Source organism: Sylvia atricapilla, chromosome 3, assembly GCF_009819655.1.
Source record: "Sylvia atricapilla isolate bSylAtr1 chromosome 3, bSylAtr1.pri, whole genome shotgun sequence".
NCBI lineage: Eukaryota > Metazoa > Chordata > Aves > Passeriformes > Sylviidae > Sylvia > Sylvia atricapilla.
In genome coordinates this window covers 110290855-110305476 of record NC_089142.1, presented here as the reverse complement: position 1 = coordinate 110305476, position 14622 = coordinate 110290855, and the positions used below count along the sequence as shown (strand labels likewise).

Here is a 14622-nt window from a genome sequence, read left to right as displayed (position 1 = left end):
TCCGCCTGGAAAACTCTGAGGGAAAACCGAAAGGGCCTGAGTCCGGCGTGGCACCATGACAGCTCTGTGACCTCCTCAAAGCGCCTGCTGCACCCCAAATCCTGTCAGCCGAGATTTTACTTTTTACGTCAGACAGCAGCCCGTCTGATCTCCTGATTCTCTACGCGCGAAACGATTTTTAAAAGTTCCTCCCTCGACAAGCGCAGAAGCGGGAGACGCGGGGCTGAGGCGGCATCGCGGACGCCATCTCCCCGCGCTCCTCCGCCCCTCAGGATCTCCCTGCTCCATCTCCCTCCTCGTGCATTGCCCGTCATCTCCGTGCACCTTCTCCTCCCTTCCCGCTGAGAGCCCGGCACACACACAGACACACAAACACACACACACAGACACACAAACACACACACAAACACACACACAGACACACAAACACGCACAGCCTGCCCGCACGCCGTGCCCCGGCCCGCCCCTGAGGGGAGGCGGGAAATGGCGGCGGGCCCGCCCCGCCGAGCGCCGTGAGGAGGCGGCTGAGGGAGCCCCGGTCCCGGCCGCGGCTGTGCTGGCCCTGCCCCGCTCCCCGCCTCGCGTTCTCCCGCCTCCCAGAGAAGCTCCTTCCATCGTTCCCCTTTCCGCCGCGGAAGTGGCCGTGTGGAAGTTCCCGGCCGGCGGCGGGGGGAGGCCCAGGGGGCTCTGTGGAGGTGGGTGAAGGGGAGCGGGCCCGGGGCTGGCATTGCTCCGTGCTGGTGGGCAGAGCACAGCCAGCACAGCGAGGGGTATTCTACCTTCTGGCCGCAGTTTTACGACGAAGCTTCTCTTTCGTTCCCCCCTCCCCTCAAGGTACGATGCCGCCCAAAGGTCCCGGCAGAGGCAAGCTGCCGGTCCCGCTCCCTAAAGACATGATCCTGAAAGACACCGAAGGAAAAACCTGGAGACTGGGCAGTCAGATCGGCCACGGAGGATTTGGCCTGATCTATTTAGGTAAAATACTGCTGATGATTAAGAGGGTGACTTGCAGATTGCTTTGTAACTTCCTGAACTGGAAAAGGCGGTGACTTTAAAAAGTGTGGTTTACATGCTGTTGGTGATCCTTGCTCAAATGCGGTTTTCTGAGCTGTTGTTCCATTCCTGCTCACGGTGCAGCGTGTTCTCCGTGGCCTCTCCAGCTCATTTTGCTGGATCCTAACTTTTCTGTGGATCTTAAGTGGTTCAGCCAAGGGTGTCACTGTGTCAAAGAGCAGCAAAGAGCACCGCCAGGTGATGCTCTTCAAAGGAAAAGTGCTTTTTCTTAGCCAGGGTTTTAGCCTTATGCCAGTCTCACACTCTGTAGCCCTCTTTCAGTTTCTGGTTGTCGGAAGTGTTCTTTTCTGGCCAAGAGTAAATTAGTTTTCATCCAGGAAAAGAAACCTTAAGTTTACTTAGCTGCGTGCTGCTTCGGAATTAACATCTTTTCAGCAGAGGTGGAAATGGTGTTCTGTGTTTGGTCTGGCCTAGTTAAGTTTCTGTGTTTCCTTCAGAAGAAGCTGTTGCATTTAGTTATTTTGTACTCTGGGAGGAGTGAATAGCTCTGAAAGGCAGTTTGTAAAGCATTCTGGGTCACTGCAGAGGGTGTAAAATATATTACTGTTGCTGGTTTCTGTGAAAGGTAAATCCTGTGTTCAAGGCAATATTATGAGACTGAGTGGTTAGGTTTTTCTTTTTTTTTCTGGCAACATACAGAAACTATGTGTCTGTTTGGAATTAAGTAGAGCTTGTACGGAGCAGTGAAGAATCACCTAGAAGCAGCTTACTGCATTGTCCCTGAAGCCTGACATGACCTTTTTAAGTTACAGTAATATTTACACTATTTGGAATAGCAAGGCTTGAAACTTAATAAGCAAGTCACCCCTAAACACAAACCAGCTTCCTCCTGTGCAGAAATCAGCCACACATACAGTAGTGGTACTTCCAGGCAGTTCCTGTAATGAAGTTTCTGGTTTGGTTTCCTCTGGAATTTCTCTAGTTCACAGTATTCCTCACTGCTCTGCAGACAGCCAGTGGGAATGACAGGGATTTCAGCTGACGGAAGAGATACAGCAGCCTCAAAAGGGTTGGGCACTTGTTAGGGTGTTTTCCTTTTTTCTTTTTGGTGTATCTTATTACCTTGTTATGACTGCCTTTGAAGCATTAGTTGGTTACATTTGAGAGATGCTGTGCCTTGGGCACAGGAGAGATGTTACCGTGAGAAAATACACCTTAGCATGAGCTGAGGAGTGAAGGTGTCTCTGGGTACTGCCATTCCAAGATCCAGGAAGATGGGAACCTGCAGAAGTCTCCTACAGACAGAAGGGTGTGAGGGAACTGGGGATGCAGTGCAGAAAGCCAGTTTGTAAGCTCTCCGTGTGTAATACCAGTAATGTTGTCTTTTTGAATCACTCAAAATATAGCTCTGTCATTTCCTGCAGCAGCCAAATCACACTGGACCTTGAAGGTGGCTTTGCACATGGGATTCAGACAGTTCCATGCAGATTTGTGTTCTCTGCCTGATCACAGAGCCCACCAAGGTGGTTTCTTGAGGTGTTTGTTGCAGTTTGGCTCCCACTGAACTGAGCTGGAAAGCAGTCAGTGGATTAGAATGAGAATACAATCAGAGAATCTAGTTATTACTATTCTGTGGTTTTTTGTAAGTGACAGCATGGGTAAGGAAATGCAGCTGCCACTTTTGTAATGGTATTTGTGTTCATTTAATCCCTTCTTTCAGGAGGAGCAGTGAATGCTGCCTGCAGCACTGAACTGAAGGCTCACTTCCCCTTGTAGCTCATCAATTAAAGAGAAAATGGACAATTATCCCTATGTACTGACACTGAATCTTTCTCTTTTTTTGTCCACCTTGATCTCTGATGTGTTTATATTAAAGTAAACCATTCAGCAGCTTTTTGGACCCTTGATGCCACAAAATTCGGCTGTCTTTGAGAAGCAGGGGGAGTGAAGTAGATGACATTTTTTTGTGGCTAAGATACAGATGCTTGGGGACACTCCCTTTTCTCTGTGCTGTTCAGTTGTGTTTATAGAACATCTAGAGCAAGGCATGAGAGCACCACTAACTTTCAGAGAGACATCACCCTGAAAGAGCTGTGGAGAGGTGGGAGGCAGGAGGTTCGATTGCCTGCCAGGTATGAAGAGCACAGCCCTTTCATGAAAGTAAAGGTTAACTTTGCCAGCTATATCTTTTAATAAGTATTTTTACAGTAGCGGTGTAAAGATTTTGATGTGGTTGTTATAGCTTAATTTCCCATTAAGGGTATTCCATACTCCATTAATCTATAACAACGTTCTTGAGAAATTTTATGGTATCTCTGCAAAATCTATTTACTAGCGGTGCATTTTGTGGGAGAAGGTTCTGTTCACTAAATCAAAGCTGCTGAAAGCCATTTACTGACCCTGAGTCCGAGGATGCAAATGTAGGGCTTTGAAACTTCTAATTGTGTGCATGAAAGCTACCACTGTCTTCAAGTTCTGCCCTGCCTCACAAATGCTTTCCCTTGTTTTCTGATTATTCTTATTCTTTCCAATCTGTTCCAAATGTTGCTGGTGCTGATTTGCTCTCAGGGACCTCAGGTAGACCTTATCCCTTTGATAAGGGGAGCAGAATGAAGAGCTGGAAGGCTGTGACATTGGTGGTCTCACACCTGGTTTGTGGTAGCCCTGTGGAGAACAGTGGAAAAGGAACTGAGAGCTGAGGAGCCTTACATTCTCTCATTTATCTCTCTGATCACAGCCAGTAATTAACACCAATCTTTATATAAATCATTCTCTAGTCCTGCTGCAAGCACTCTATTAATGCACAATTTGGGCTGAACATTTAAATGCAGAAAGGTCACACAATGTTTTGTTAAGATTGCTCTGTCACAGTGAAACCTGCTGCATTCAGCACTATCTACTTGCAGGCTTCTTTCTCATGGAAAGGGATGGTTCTGAAAAAATATAAGTATTTTTTTTAAAATTGTTTAAAAATGTTTGTGAGGTGGTGTCTTTTATGATAGAACTTAATACATTGTAAATGTATTTTGATTTTATGAAGCTCAGGAAAACTAGTATTGGTAAAGTCATCATTGAATTGTACCCTGCTTGGAGATCAGTATAGCCAGTGCACTATCCTTTCCTTTTGAGGATTTTTTCCTCACATTTTCAAGGAAGAGGGAAAGAATTTCTTCCTGAGCAGTAAACAGTGATTAAATGGGTGAATATTGTCTTTTAATACTAGCAGCACAGTGAGCCCCGTTACTAGTGGAGGTAGGGAAGAGGTCTGGTGTGACCTGTTCTTTTAAGCTTGGGTCATAGTGCAATCTAACTGCTGGTGTTCTGGGAATCAGGCTGAGGTGTGAAAGAGAGTTTGTTTCTGTTTCAGACTCATTTCCATGGATAATTTGTATAGTTGTGAGCAGGGCTGTACCCGTGCCGAGGAAGAGAAGCATGGATGGAAACACACTTGGTCCTATTGTTCATTCCTTGGTTTGTTTGGGAAGCTGCTTTACTGGAGAAACAAAGTCCTCCAGCAGTTGCCTAAATGAAAATAATGCAGCAAATGAATTAAAAAGTGCAGTAAAACGATACCGAAAGGTAAATTCAGCATGACTTTTTATTAGCTCAATGGAAAGAAGAATCTGAATAGCAAAGCCAGGTAATTTAAAGCACTAGCAGGTAAATCAAGTTAAAGATGGGTTTTTCTCAACTTCAAGATGTTAAAATATGTTGTTCCTGCAGATGTGAGCCTTAGTGTGAAAATAAATTTGTTAGTAGACAAACACCACTTCAGGAGGGGCCTTTTTGTCTAGTCATTAATATTGAACTGTACAAATAGTGATACTGCAGGCACCCTATTTGTAGGCAAGCTAATCATAAATTTAGCATGATTTTGCTACTCAAAGGTTGCTTAGAGCTGACTACATGGTACAGGACCTGCACCATTTGTCAAAGAGAAAATACTCTGTATTTTTAATAGCTCTTGCTGATGAGTGCATTTCTCTGGAATCTTCCCCCTTTTTCTTTTCTTTTTCTTTTTTGGTCCTCTGTAAGCTGAAAGTCTTAACTAGAAAAGTGTAATTCATTCTTGCACAGTAGTGTAAAGTCTGCAGAGATCATTACTGTTACACCGTAGTGTTCTGCTGCATCATGTGTTGGGGATTCTTCCTCCATATGCTGAGTAATGCTGGGAGATCAGGAGAGCAGTTTTGATTGATTGAATATTTTATTATTTACTTTCAGTGGGGAATATAGGAGGAGCTTTGGAGGACAGCTAAGGTACCTGTTGCCTCACCGAGGGCACTCCTTCAGTTGTCTTTGGCACCTGTACCCTGAAACTGGCACTGTATCTTCTGAGTGGGCACCATGTCAGACCAGCAGATGGGCTGCAGCAGAATCTTGCCAGAAAGCAGTTTGTGCATCAAGTTTTAAATATTAGAGGCCTGGGCTCCCATCTGAGAGTGCTGTAAGAGCAGGCCATGCAAAGCTTTTCTGCCTGGGGTTAAAGGATGTGTCATCCCTATCCCAGCTTGGGGTAATTAACTTTGAAAGTCAAACAATTGGCTTCCATTTCTGTGGAATACAAAAACTGGTGAGTCAAGATTAAGGTTTCACAGAAAGACAAGTAAGAAATGTAGTGAAATTTCCTAACAGTACTAAGTGCTCTTAATTTTGGGGGCATTTGGAGTTACTGCAAAACAGCTGAGCAGCTAAACACTATTTTGTCCCAAAATCAGTTTAGTTTGATCTTGTGGAAGATGGGTCTTATGGAGGGTTATGGATCTGTCATCTGTATAAAACCCCTCTACATTCTTAAAGCTGCCTGAAATAAGAATCTAGAATAAAACCTAGTCAAAAATGCTGCTCAGCGAAGAGTCTGTCCAGGAAATGATGCTGCATCTATAAAGAGGGAAGTAGATATTCCTTAGGCTGCATTCAAACTGGGGTGTAAACACCCTTCAAACCCTGAATATTTTAGTTTTAGGGAAATATTGGATACTGCAGCGTCAGGGAGCGGGAGGTTATGTGCTTTGTTTGCCTTTAAACATTTGCCTTAGCACCTTCTCTAAGTAGGAAATAGTTGAAGTTGTGTTTAATAGCAAATGCAGCTTTTTATTTACTTGCGTATGTTTTGTTTTTAGTATTTCTATTGCTGCAACTTGGATCCTTTTTTATCGTTAGATGCTCTGAGCAACACTCCTTCCCTGCTTTTACTCATTGGATTTAACAGCTCTTGGCTTGACTGAAACACAGTCAGAACTTTTCCAGCTTTTTTTATAGGTAGCCTGTAACTTCAAAAATGTGATATTTTTGAGATTAGTTTTGATTTCTTAGCAAAAACTGTCCTCAGGATTAGCTAATGGATAGAACAAAGCAAAAATAAAATAGTAGCAACTAAGGAACTGAAAATATTTCTATTCATGTTTCCCAAACAAACATCCTCAAAATATCCAGCAGTGGCAAAGACACCAGCTGTGGACAGGAGCAGGGCTGCTTTTCCAAACTGCCAAATCAATGCTGTTTTCTTTTCCACTGTGTAAACTTTGTCAACAAAAGTGGTTCTGTGAGAGCTATTGAAAATATTTCACCATATTCCAAATGTGGCTGCCACAAATTAACTGCTAAAACTACAAAAAGCACGTTTGAACTGGCAGAGGGAATTGGCACATTCCTCTGTCAGGCTGCAATTGTGCTGTGTGGTTGTAGGAAATGACAGTTCAGCCACAAACACCCTTTTGTCACCATAGCTTGTTAACATTTAGAGAGTGCCATTAATTAAGGATGTGGCACTCGGCAACAAAAAGGATGAAATTCATGGTTAAAGTGGATGATAAGGCCATAACTGCTGTGCTGGATGAAACCAGGGAATCCTGGACATGGGTTAATTCCAGGTGAGATTTTTGTGCAGGCAGAGCGATTGGAAATTATGGCTAGGATGTGACTCTTACTGTGCTGCTTGATTTCAGAGGGCGTTTTAAAGCTCTGTGCTCCTCACCGGTGTGGTAGCTATGACTGTGGGATGAAGGGGAGGAAGGAAAAGCAGAGCTGTGCCCTTTGCCCTCTGCAAATGCGTTGTGAGGGCATCCTCTTGGCGTGAGGTGAAAACAGCCACAGCCTCCTTCACAGCTACATCCTGCACCAGTCCTCCCAGTTATGCAGAGAATGGTTTGGGTTGTGTGCCTGCATCAACACCCCCCTCCCCAAATGTCAGGAGTTATGCATCTCTAGTTGATAAAAGCAGCATAAGCTGGGAACTTGTACACTTGTTATGTTATTTTAAGGGGGTTTTTTTGCAAACATAATCTCAGCATATAGTGCTCCTGGTACCCTGTGTGAAGACTTATCTGCCATCGGAGACCTCCTGCCTATCAGCACTGCTCTCCTGCAGAGTCTCTGCTCACTGTCCTGCAGTCTAGCATTTAACTGATTGTAATATTATAAATAGCCATGTGCTACCACACAGAACGAGGCTAGCACATAGCTAATTACGAGTCTACAGTAATTAACTATGAGCTAAACTCGCAGGAGAGTATGTGGTGGTGGTCTATGAGGTATGTAATCAGACTGTTTGTTAAACCTTGGGAGCCTTTCCAGTCTGTTAAGTAACTATACATAGTAATGAGACAATTTTTAAAAAAAAATCATTTATGTTTATTTATGGACAATAAAATAGTCTGTCTCTTTTCTGAGCTGCTGGTTGAGATCTGAATGGGTAATTGAAGTGATGTAACAAAAGGTACACATACAACTTCTGCTTATCTGAATGGATGAGACTGATTGTCCCAGCATAATCTGTGTAAGAAGTTTATTGCTATTCATGTATGTGCAGTAAAAATAATAGCTTTTCTCCTTTAGTACATTTGAATGTAACTCATTTTGTGGGGCACCTGTTTCAGTACCTTGTTGAGCTTTGACTTTTCTCCCTTTTCTCTTTGTAACCGTTGCCGGTTATGTTTGGGTTTATTTTCCTTCAGGATATGCTTTCAGTATGACTCCAAATGCATCCAAGCCAGCGCAGTGTAAGAACCATGGGGGTGAAGCCCTTTTGCTGGGCTACCTCCTGTTAATTGCTCTTCTTCATTACCCTGACAGCTGTTACTCTGTTCCAGATTACCATGAATGAGGCCTCTCTTTATCAAATGTCAAGAAGTCTACAGGGAAGTTAGATCAGCCTCTTTCAAATACATTTAAATTTCATACTTCCCTACACCTATCAAACCTCTGTTAAGTAACTTGGTATTGAACAACATTTTCTTATCTAGATTTCTGTTCTGTGCCAGTGAGGAGAGCACATCAAATTCTGTTTGGGTAATGTGATGTTGTTGAATGCAGTGAAAACATACAAGATGTGTTCCTTTTACTAATGTCTTCTATTAACACATACTCTATATATGGCAGAGAAAAATAAGACATAATGCTGTAATTCCAACTTCAGTACAATATGGTAAGAACAAAGTGTATCAAAATTTCCCTTCTAGTGGATTTAATGCATGTTCTGAATGTGACTGTTAATTGTGTGAGTCTATGGATAGTTCACACCTTCCAGAGCTACTGTTTTAATATTTTGATTTTATTTTAATGGGCTATAAGCACAGCAGCATTCACATGGGGAAGCGTCAGTGGGGAGCCTGTGAGTGTGTGGGGTGTGTATAATGCCAGATTCAACCCAGATGCTGAAGAGAATTGAAGGAAAATGGCAGCTGAACGAGTCTGTTCGTTGTAAAAGTATTTTTATGCCCTGACCATCAAAAAAGTAAGCTTGGATGGTTTGATTAGATCCAAGTTTACTTGATTTGTATTATGAGGATAAAAGGAGTCTATTTTTGTGTGTGCTCACGGTTCAAGTGTTTCACACCTGGACTGTTGTTGGTATTTGATCATTATCAGAAGTTTGAAGGGGACACTTATTTCCTAGGAACAGTATTCTTTTTACCTTTTTCAGTGATGATTCTAAAAGATGATTTAGTCTCATTAAATTTTAATCCCAGTGTAAGCTCCATGTAGCTTCAGTAGTATCAGAGAGAGCTGATAGTTCTCTCAGGGTCAGAAGAAAATAGGATTGCATTGTCTGTGCTCAGAGGTTCTGTCTCCTGGGCTGTAATTGGCACATGTGGTCAATTATTGTTTTGAAATCTCTACTTGCACTGAGAGGCACAGTCCCTCGGCTTCCCTTTAGGCGGGTGGTGGCTGGGTTATCTCTAACTTAGGCCAGTGTCTAAATATGCCAGAATAGAAATCAAGGTTCTAGGGCCAAATTAATTTGTGATAGAGGAAAGCAGACAATCCTGTCTAGAGGCATAATGTAGGTCAGAACTTTTAAGTGGTGTCTTTGTCACGACAGTAGATTGACAGCAACCAAATACAGTGGTTTTCCAATTGGCTGGAATGACTTAACAGTCTGTCCTAATGGAATAGCTCATTGTGGTGCAAATGTGCACTGAGCACATCCTGCTTACTCCTTAATTAACATCCAGGGGAGACTTCTGAAAACATGGCTTAAAATCGCTTCTCTACTTGTTGATTAAAACTTCTGTGTGTGTGTTTGTTTTATATTTCTTTGACCTTGGCAGAGCTCTGACCTTTAAAAGCAGGAGTTCAGAGTATCTTTCATTGTATATTTTTGGTCGCCTGACTCAGTGATAGCAGAGTCTTTATTTGCAATTACATGTCGTTGCATACAGCTTGATCTTCATCTCTTTGTTCCTTTGCAGCATCCCCTCAAACTCAGGTTCCTGTAGAAGATGATGCAGTACATGTCATTAAAGTGGTAATGTGTAGATCTCATTTCTAAATTATTAACTTGCATGCAGTTCTTTCTCTTAATTATCTGTCCTTATTTTCAGCATTGGCTCTTTATTGCATTCTTGTGGCTTTTGGTGCTTTGGGTTTTTTATATCCTTTCCCTGCTAGGGGATATATTTGGCATTTCCACAACACACAGTATTTCCTTGACTTGATTTTTTTCCTTGATTACAGCCCCTCAACAGTTTAGTAAGGAAAGTTAGACTATGATCTCAAACACACCCGATCTCCAACATTTCTGAAAATAGTGACTTAAATAATCCGTGAAAGAATCCGTGTTGTTTGTGAAAATACGCTGCCAAACAATGTATCTTTTTAGCTGCTTAAAATTAAATTTCAGGTGACATGGGAGATGGGAGAAAAAAGGGGTTTCATTCTCTTGGTATTTCCTATATGCTTCTCTTAAGAAACTGTTGTCTTTCTAATGCCTTTTATGATACCAAGGTCATTTGTTTCTCAACAGGAATATCTTGAAAATGGCCCCTTGTTTTCTGAGCTGAAGTTTTACCAGAGGGCTGCAAAGCAGGAGCATAGTAAGTAATAATTTCTCAGCTGTGACTCAGATGTTAAGGACGAATTTGGGTTTAACTACTTCTGTTAAAAACTGTTGCTTTAGAGCTTGAAAGCCAGCTCATTCCATGTACCCTGAACCAGTACCAGTTGGTGCTGGAGTTCTCAGCTGCCTTTAACCCAATGTTATGTTCTTATTATTATTACAGTAAGAAAGTGGATGAATCTCAAAAAAATAAGATGTTTAGGAATTCCGGTGTTTTGGGGATCAGGCCTGGCTGAGTACAAGGGAAAAAGGTAATGAGATAAATGGTAATTAATCCTCAACTTGACTGATGACCCATTTTTAAAAATGGAGATTTGTCCTTTTAATTTGACACAAACTTTCAGTCATGTCTTAAAGGATTCTTCCCTTTTCCACATTTCCTGATAGTTACAGGTTCATGGTCATGGAGAGACTGGGGCAAGACCTTCAAAGAATCTTTGAAGAGTGTGGAAGCAGGTTTAAGAAGGAGATTGTTCTGCAACTTGGGGCACGAATGGTAAGCACAGAGAGGGAGAGAGAGGAAATTTCTGCATCTCAAATTTGCTGAGTTCAGCTAGAGAATTATCTTGCTAGTACAGTTCCTTTAAGTGGCTGCTGAGTTTAGAATTAAATGTGTAAATGTTATGTATTTTCTTATTTCTCTGGGGTTTTTTAGAAAAAAAAAGTATTCATCAGAAAATCAAGACTCCCCTACAGACTGAAATTTGGTCAAACTGATTTTTTTTCTAATAGGTTAAAACACAGACCATCCACTTCAACCTGTGTGTCTAGACTGAGATATGTAAGCCTATTCTCATGTTTCAACATGTATTGATTTTTTTTTCAGTGTCTGAAGGGTATTGTATTAGACATCCATATTTGTCAAAGTTCACAATTGCATGTCTGAATGCCAAATTTTCAGTGTGTTTGCTGAACACACTGATCATACAGGCACTGATTTGGCCAGTCTGCAAATACCAGTTTCATTTTCAAATAGATGTAGACTGGCACATTCCAAGAGAAAGTTACCTATGTGCTCCTTTGTAACATGATTTTTGTTGTGAAATACTGGTATTGCTGAGCAGAGGTGGATAGAAAATGGAATAGAGGCAATGGTCTTAAGTTAGAGAAGAGGAACTCTTCGACTGGATGCATCCAAAGCATCCCTGTAACCTAAATAACAACATTTTTTTTTAAATTGAAGGGCTTTCATAGTCACATAATTGATAAACTTGTCGTGCCCTTTGTGTTTTCCAGAAGTCAGGATTGGATTGTCTTTTGTATGAGTTGCCAAGTGCAAATGTGATTTTTAATAACAATTAGAGTTACTGTGCCTTAGTAAAGAGCTGGAGGTGTTGATGCAGGAGGCTTGTGACACGAAATGCTGGTCTTGCACTAACTGATAGGATCATATTTATGCCAAGCCTTTAGAACTGACGGAATATGATCTTTCTAAGATGCTTCTCAGCATCTCCTCTGGTGTTTATGAGGCACTGGTTTCATTCTTGCCCTGTGATTTAGAAGGTGGTACTCAGGTAGTTAGTTACACAGGGCTCTCTCATGCAGAGTATGGCTTGTTTATGCTTTGCCATCATTAGTCCAAGCCAAATTTGTCAGCTCAGTCTGTGTAGCCCTTGGTTCCCTTAAGTGAGAAATACTTGGTGGCAGGGTTAGGGGCAGAGTGGAGAAGATGATGATGTTCTGTCCTCTGTTCTAAACTGTTTCCTAGTTGGATACTTTGGAATACATACATGAAAATGAGTATGTCCATGGGGACATTAAAGCAGCAAATCTTCTTCTGGGCTACAGCAATCCACACGAGGTGAGCATGTTTACTTATCTACACTTTTACTCTGCTGTGTTTATAACCACTGAAATTTTAATTTTGCCAAATGTTTTGCTTTCACAATTCACATATTAAAAGGAGTTCATGCGTGAACGTTCACATCCCCCTCAAAACAGATCTGAGAGTGGCTCTGTGGAGCTTGAGGGCTGAGAAAGAGGCAGGACAAAGCTGGGCTTTGTTCCCTCTGTGTTCTGCTGACTGGGAGTGAAGTAAGTGAGTAAACTAATGAAGAGGATAAATGGATGGGTAAACTAATGAAGAGGATAAATCATAGCACCTGATTGCTGCTCTAGGTTATACCAGTTAAAGGATATTAGTAGAATTAAGCATGTGGCCCATTGTACTTTCATTCTTGGAAGTTCTAGATTTCTAATATTGCCATGAATTGTTTCCATGCCCTAACTCTCCTGTCCTGCTCACTGTAGTGGATAGAACAGGTAAGTAGAATTAAAGTTGCTGTTCTCTAACACTCTAAAGCCAGCTCGGAAATGGAAGTCTTTGGGTGAAATGTTTTAAAACAAATATTTTGGTCCTGTCGTATTCCACATGCTCTTCTGATGTCTTTTTTAAATTTCTTCAGGTAATAAAATCTAAGTATGCTTTTTTAATTGGAAAAAAAAGAGTTTAGAAAAAAGGACTCTTCAACTTCACTTAAATATAATTAGCTGTAAGCAATACTACTTTCAATTTTGGTTTCTCTGCTGCCATAGTAAAGAAACAGATCTTGCAAAGCAGCTCTCTGCCATTGGAGGTGAACCATTCGAGTTTATCTGCTCTTTTTAAAAGCTTCAAGTTAAATGGCTGAGCCAAATTTAACTTGTCAGCTTTTTGAAAGACATCATTTGAAAAGCAGCATGGCTGTTTGAGACAAGCCTGGGTTTATACAGTGGGAGTAGCCGGTGCATAATGACAGTTTATGGAGAGTGTTCTGCTGAATCCAGAGGAGGAGGCTCTTTAGAGCCAGAACGATCTGCAGCCATTAGCATAACTCAAATGACTTTTCTTTTGTTTTGGCTGTTGTGGGTTTTTTTATGACAGCAAGAAATGCTGCTGTTTTTCACACTGCAATCACTTTGGAAGTGTCCACTTACAGTAATCATAAAATGTTAAGGCTTGGAGCTGACTTGGAATTGGGCAGATTGCTGGGTGATTTTCTGATTTGTTTCATGTGTTATTTGTAGTGAAAATGGGGCTGTACTTGTAATTTGCTTTAATGATAGTAAATTCAGTGACAGGTTAAAAATAAGATACTTGTGATTTACTGGACAGAGGTTCTAGAGTTTATTAAATAAAATAAATCAGTAGATGCTCCAGTTTGAGGAGCTCCTAACTCAGCATGTACAAAGTATTTGTCACTGGTGGGAGGTTTGCTGTGGAATTTTTTTTTCAGCAAAATTTCTTTTCCACTGAAATTATTCTATAAAACATTTTAAAATGTTCCCATTCTAGTTCAGAAGTGCTAATGGGGGGAAATTTCGAATATTTGCTTGCATTTCTGTGGTATGAGTTAAACTTTCATTCCTGTATGTTTGAAGTGTTTGTGCCACCTTTCTCTCTGTGCCAACACAGTGAGTAACTCGATTGCCTTGGTCTTGGTTGTTTGGATTTTTTAAAAGGTTAAATTATCAACCTAATCTCATAAATAGGGAGTGAGAGCATCTAGCCTGTGGCAAACTCCAACTCAGGAATAACAAGCCCAGGGGCTTCTGTAGCTCCAGTGGGAGTTGGCATAATAAAACTGCCTGACCTGACAATTTCTGTGGTGAGGTTTTTCGAGAATTTAATGCCAGTGGGTTCTTTCTCTTTAGGGTCTAGGATTTTAAAAGAAAATAAATTGTAAGTGTTCTAGAACTAAAAAAAAAAATGTTTTTAAAAGAAACCAAAACTCATCTCTTAAAAATAATACATATCTCTATCCAAAATATAATTCCATATTCTGTTTTGGTAAAGAGAGATAAGTCTGTTTGAAGAGGCAGGTGTGCCTTTATACTAAACTTAATATTTTTTTGCAACTGCAGAAAGTCAGGGACAAATTTGCATGTAAGAATACACATCAGCAGTTACTAAATGACAGAAAAAATGGAATTTTCCTGTGTTAGACTTCCTGCTGCTGGTCTCTCTCTCTTCTGTAAATTAACCTGGTGAAATTGCACCACAGCAAATAAATAAGAGTCCCCTTTCTGAAAGGGTGTGTGAAATCCATACTGCCATCCCCTACTTTCTGTGGCAGGCAGAGAAACAAATAAACTAAAGGTGCTGTCGCTGTGTGACCTCCAAATGATGGTTAGAAATGGGGAGAGGCTCCCAATCGAGTGACCTCAAAGAGCTGCAGATGTGCTCAGCAGGAGGCAGCGAGGCCGTTCCCTGAGTTACAGGTCACAGGATCAATTCTGCAGTCAATGGCTCTGAGCACGGACCTGCACGGGGACTGACAAAGCAGCAG

The 14622-nt window shown here is 41.5% G+C and overlaps 1 protein-coding gene across 3 annotated transcripts in view; it reads left to right on the top strand.

Moving 5' to 3' along the window:
• The first annotated feature begins 653 nt into the window (after positions 1-653).
• The window catches only part of VRK2 (VRK serine/threonine kinase 2), a 36705-nt gene continuing 22736 nt past the window's right edge, over positions 654-14622 (top strand). For all 3 annotated transcript variants that reach the window (XM_066316579.1, XM_066316582.1, XM_066316580.1), the window contains exons 1-7: positions 654-695; positions 835-975; positions 9708-9763; positions 10262-10331; positions 10518-10605; positions 10742-10850; positions 12063-12155. In XM_066316579.1, the coding sequence (XP_066172676.1) occupies positions 840-975; positions 9708-9763; positions 10262-10331; positions 10518-10605; positions 10742-10850; positions 12063-12155 (552 nt within the window). In that variant the 5' untranslated portion in view covers positions 654-695; positions 835-839. The remainder of the gene's footprint in view (positions 696-834; positions 976-9707; positions 9764-10261; positions 10332-10517; positions 10606-10741; positions 10851-12062; positions 12156-14622) is intronic.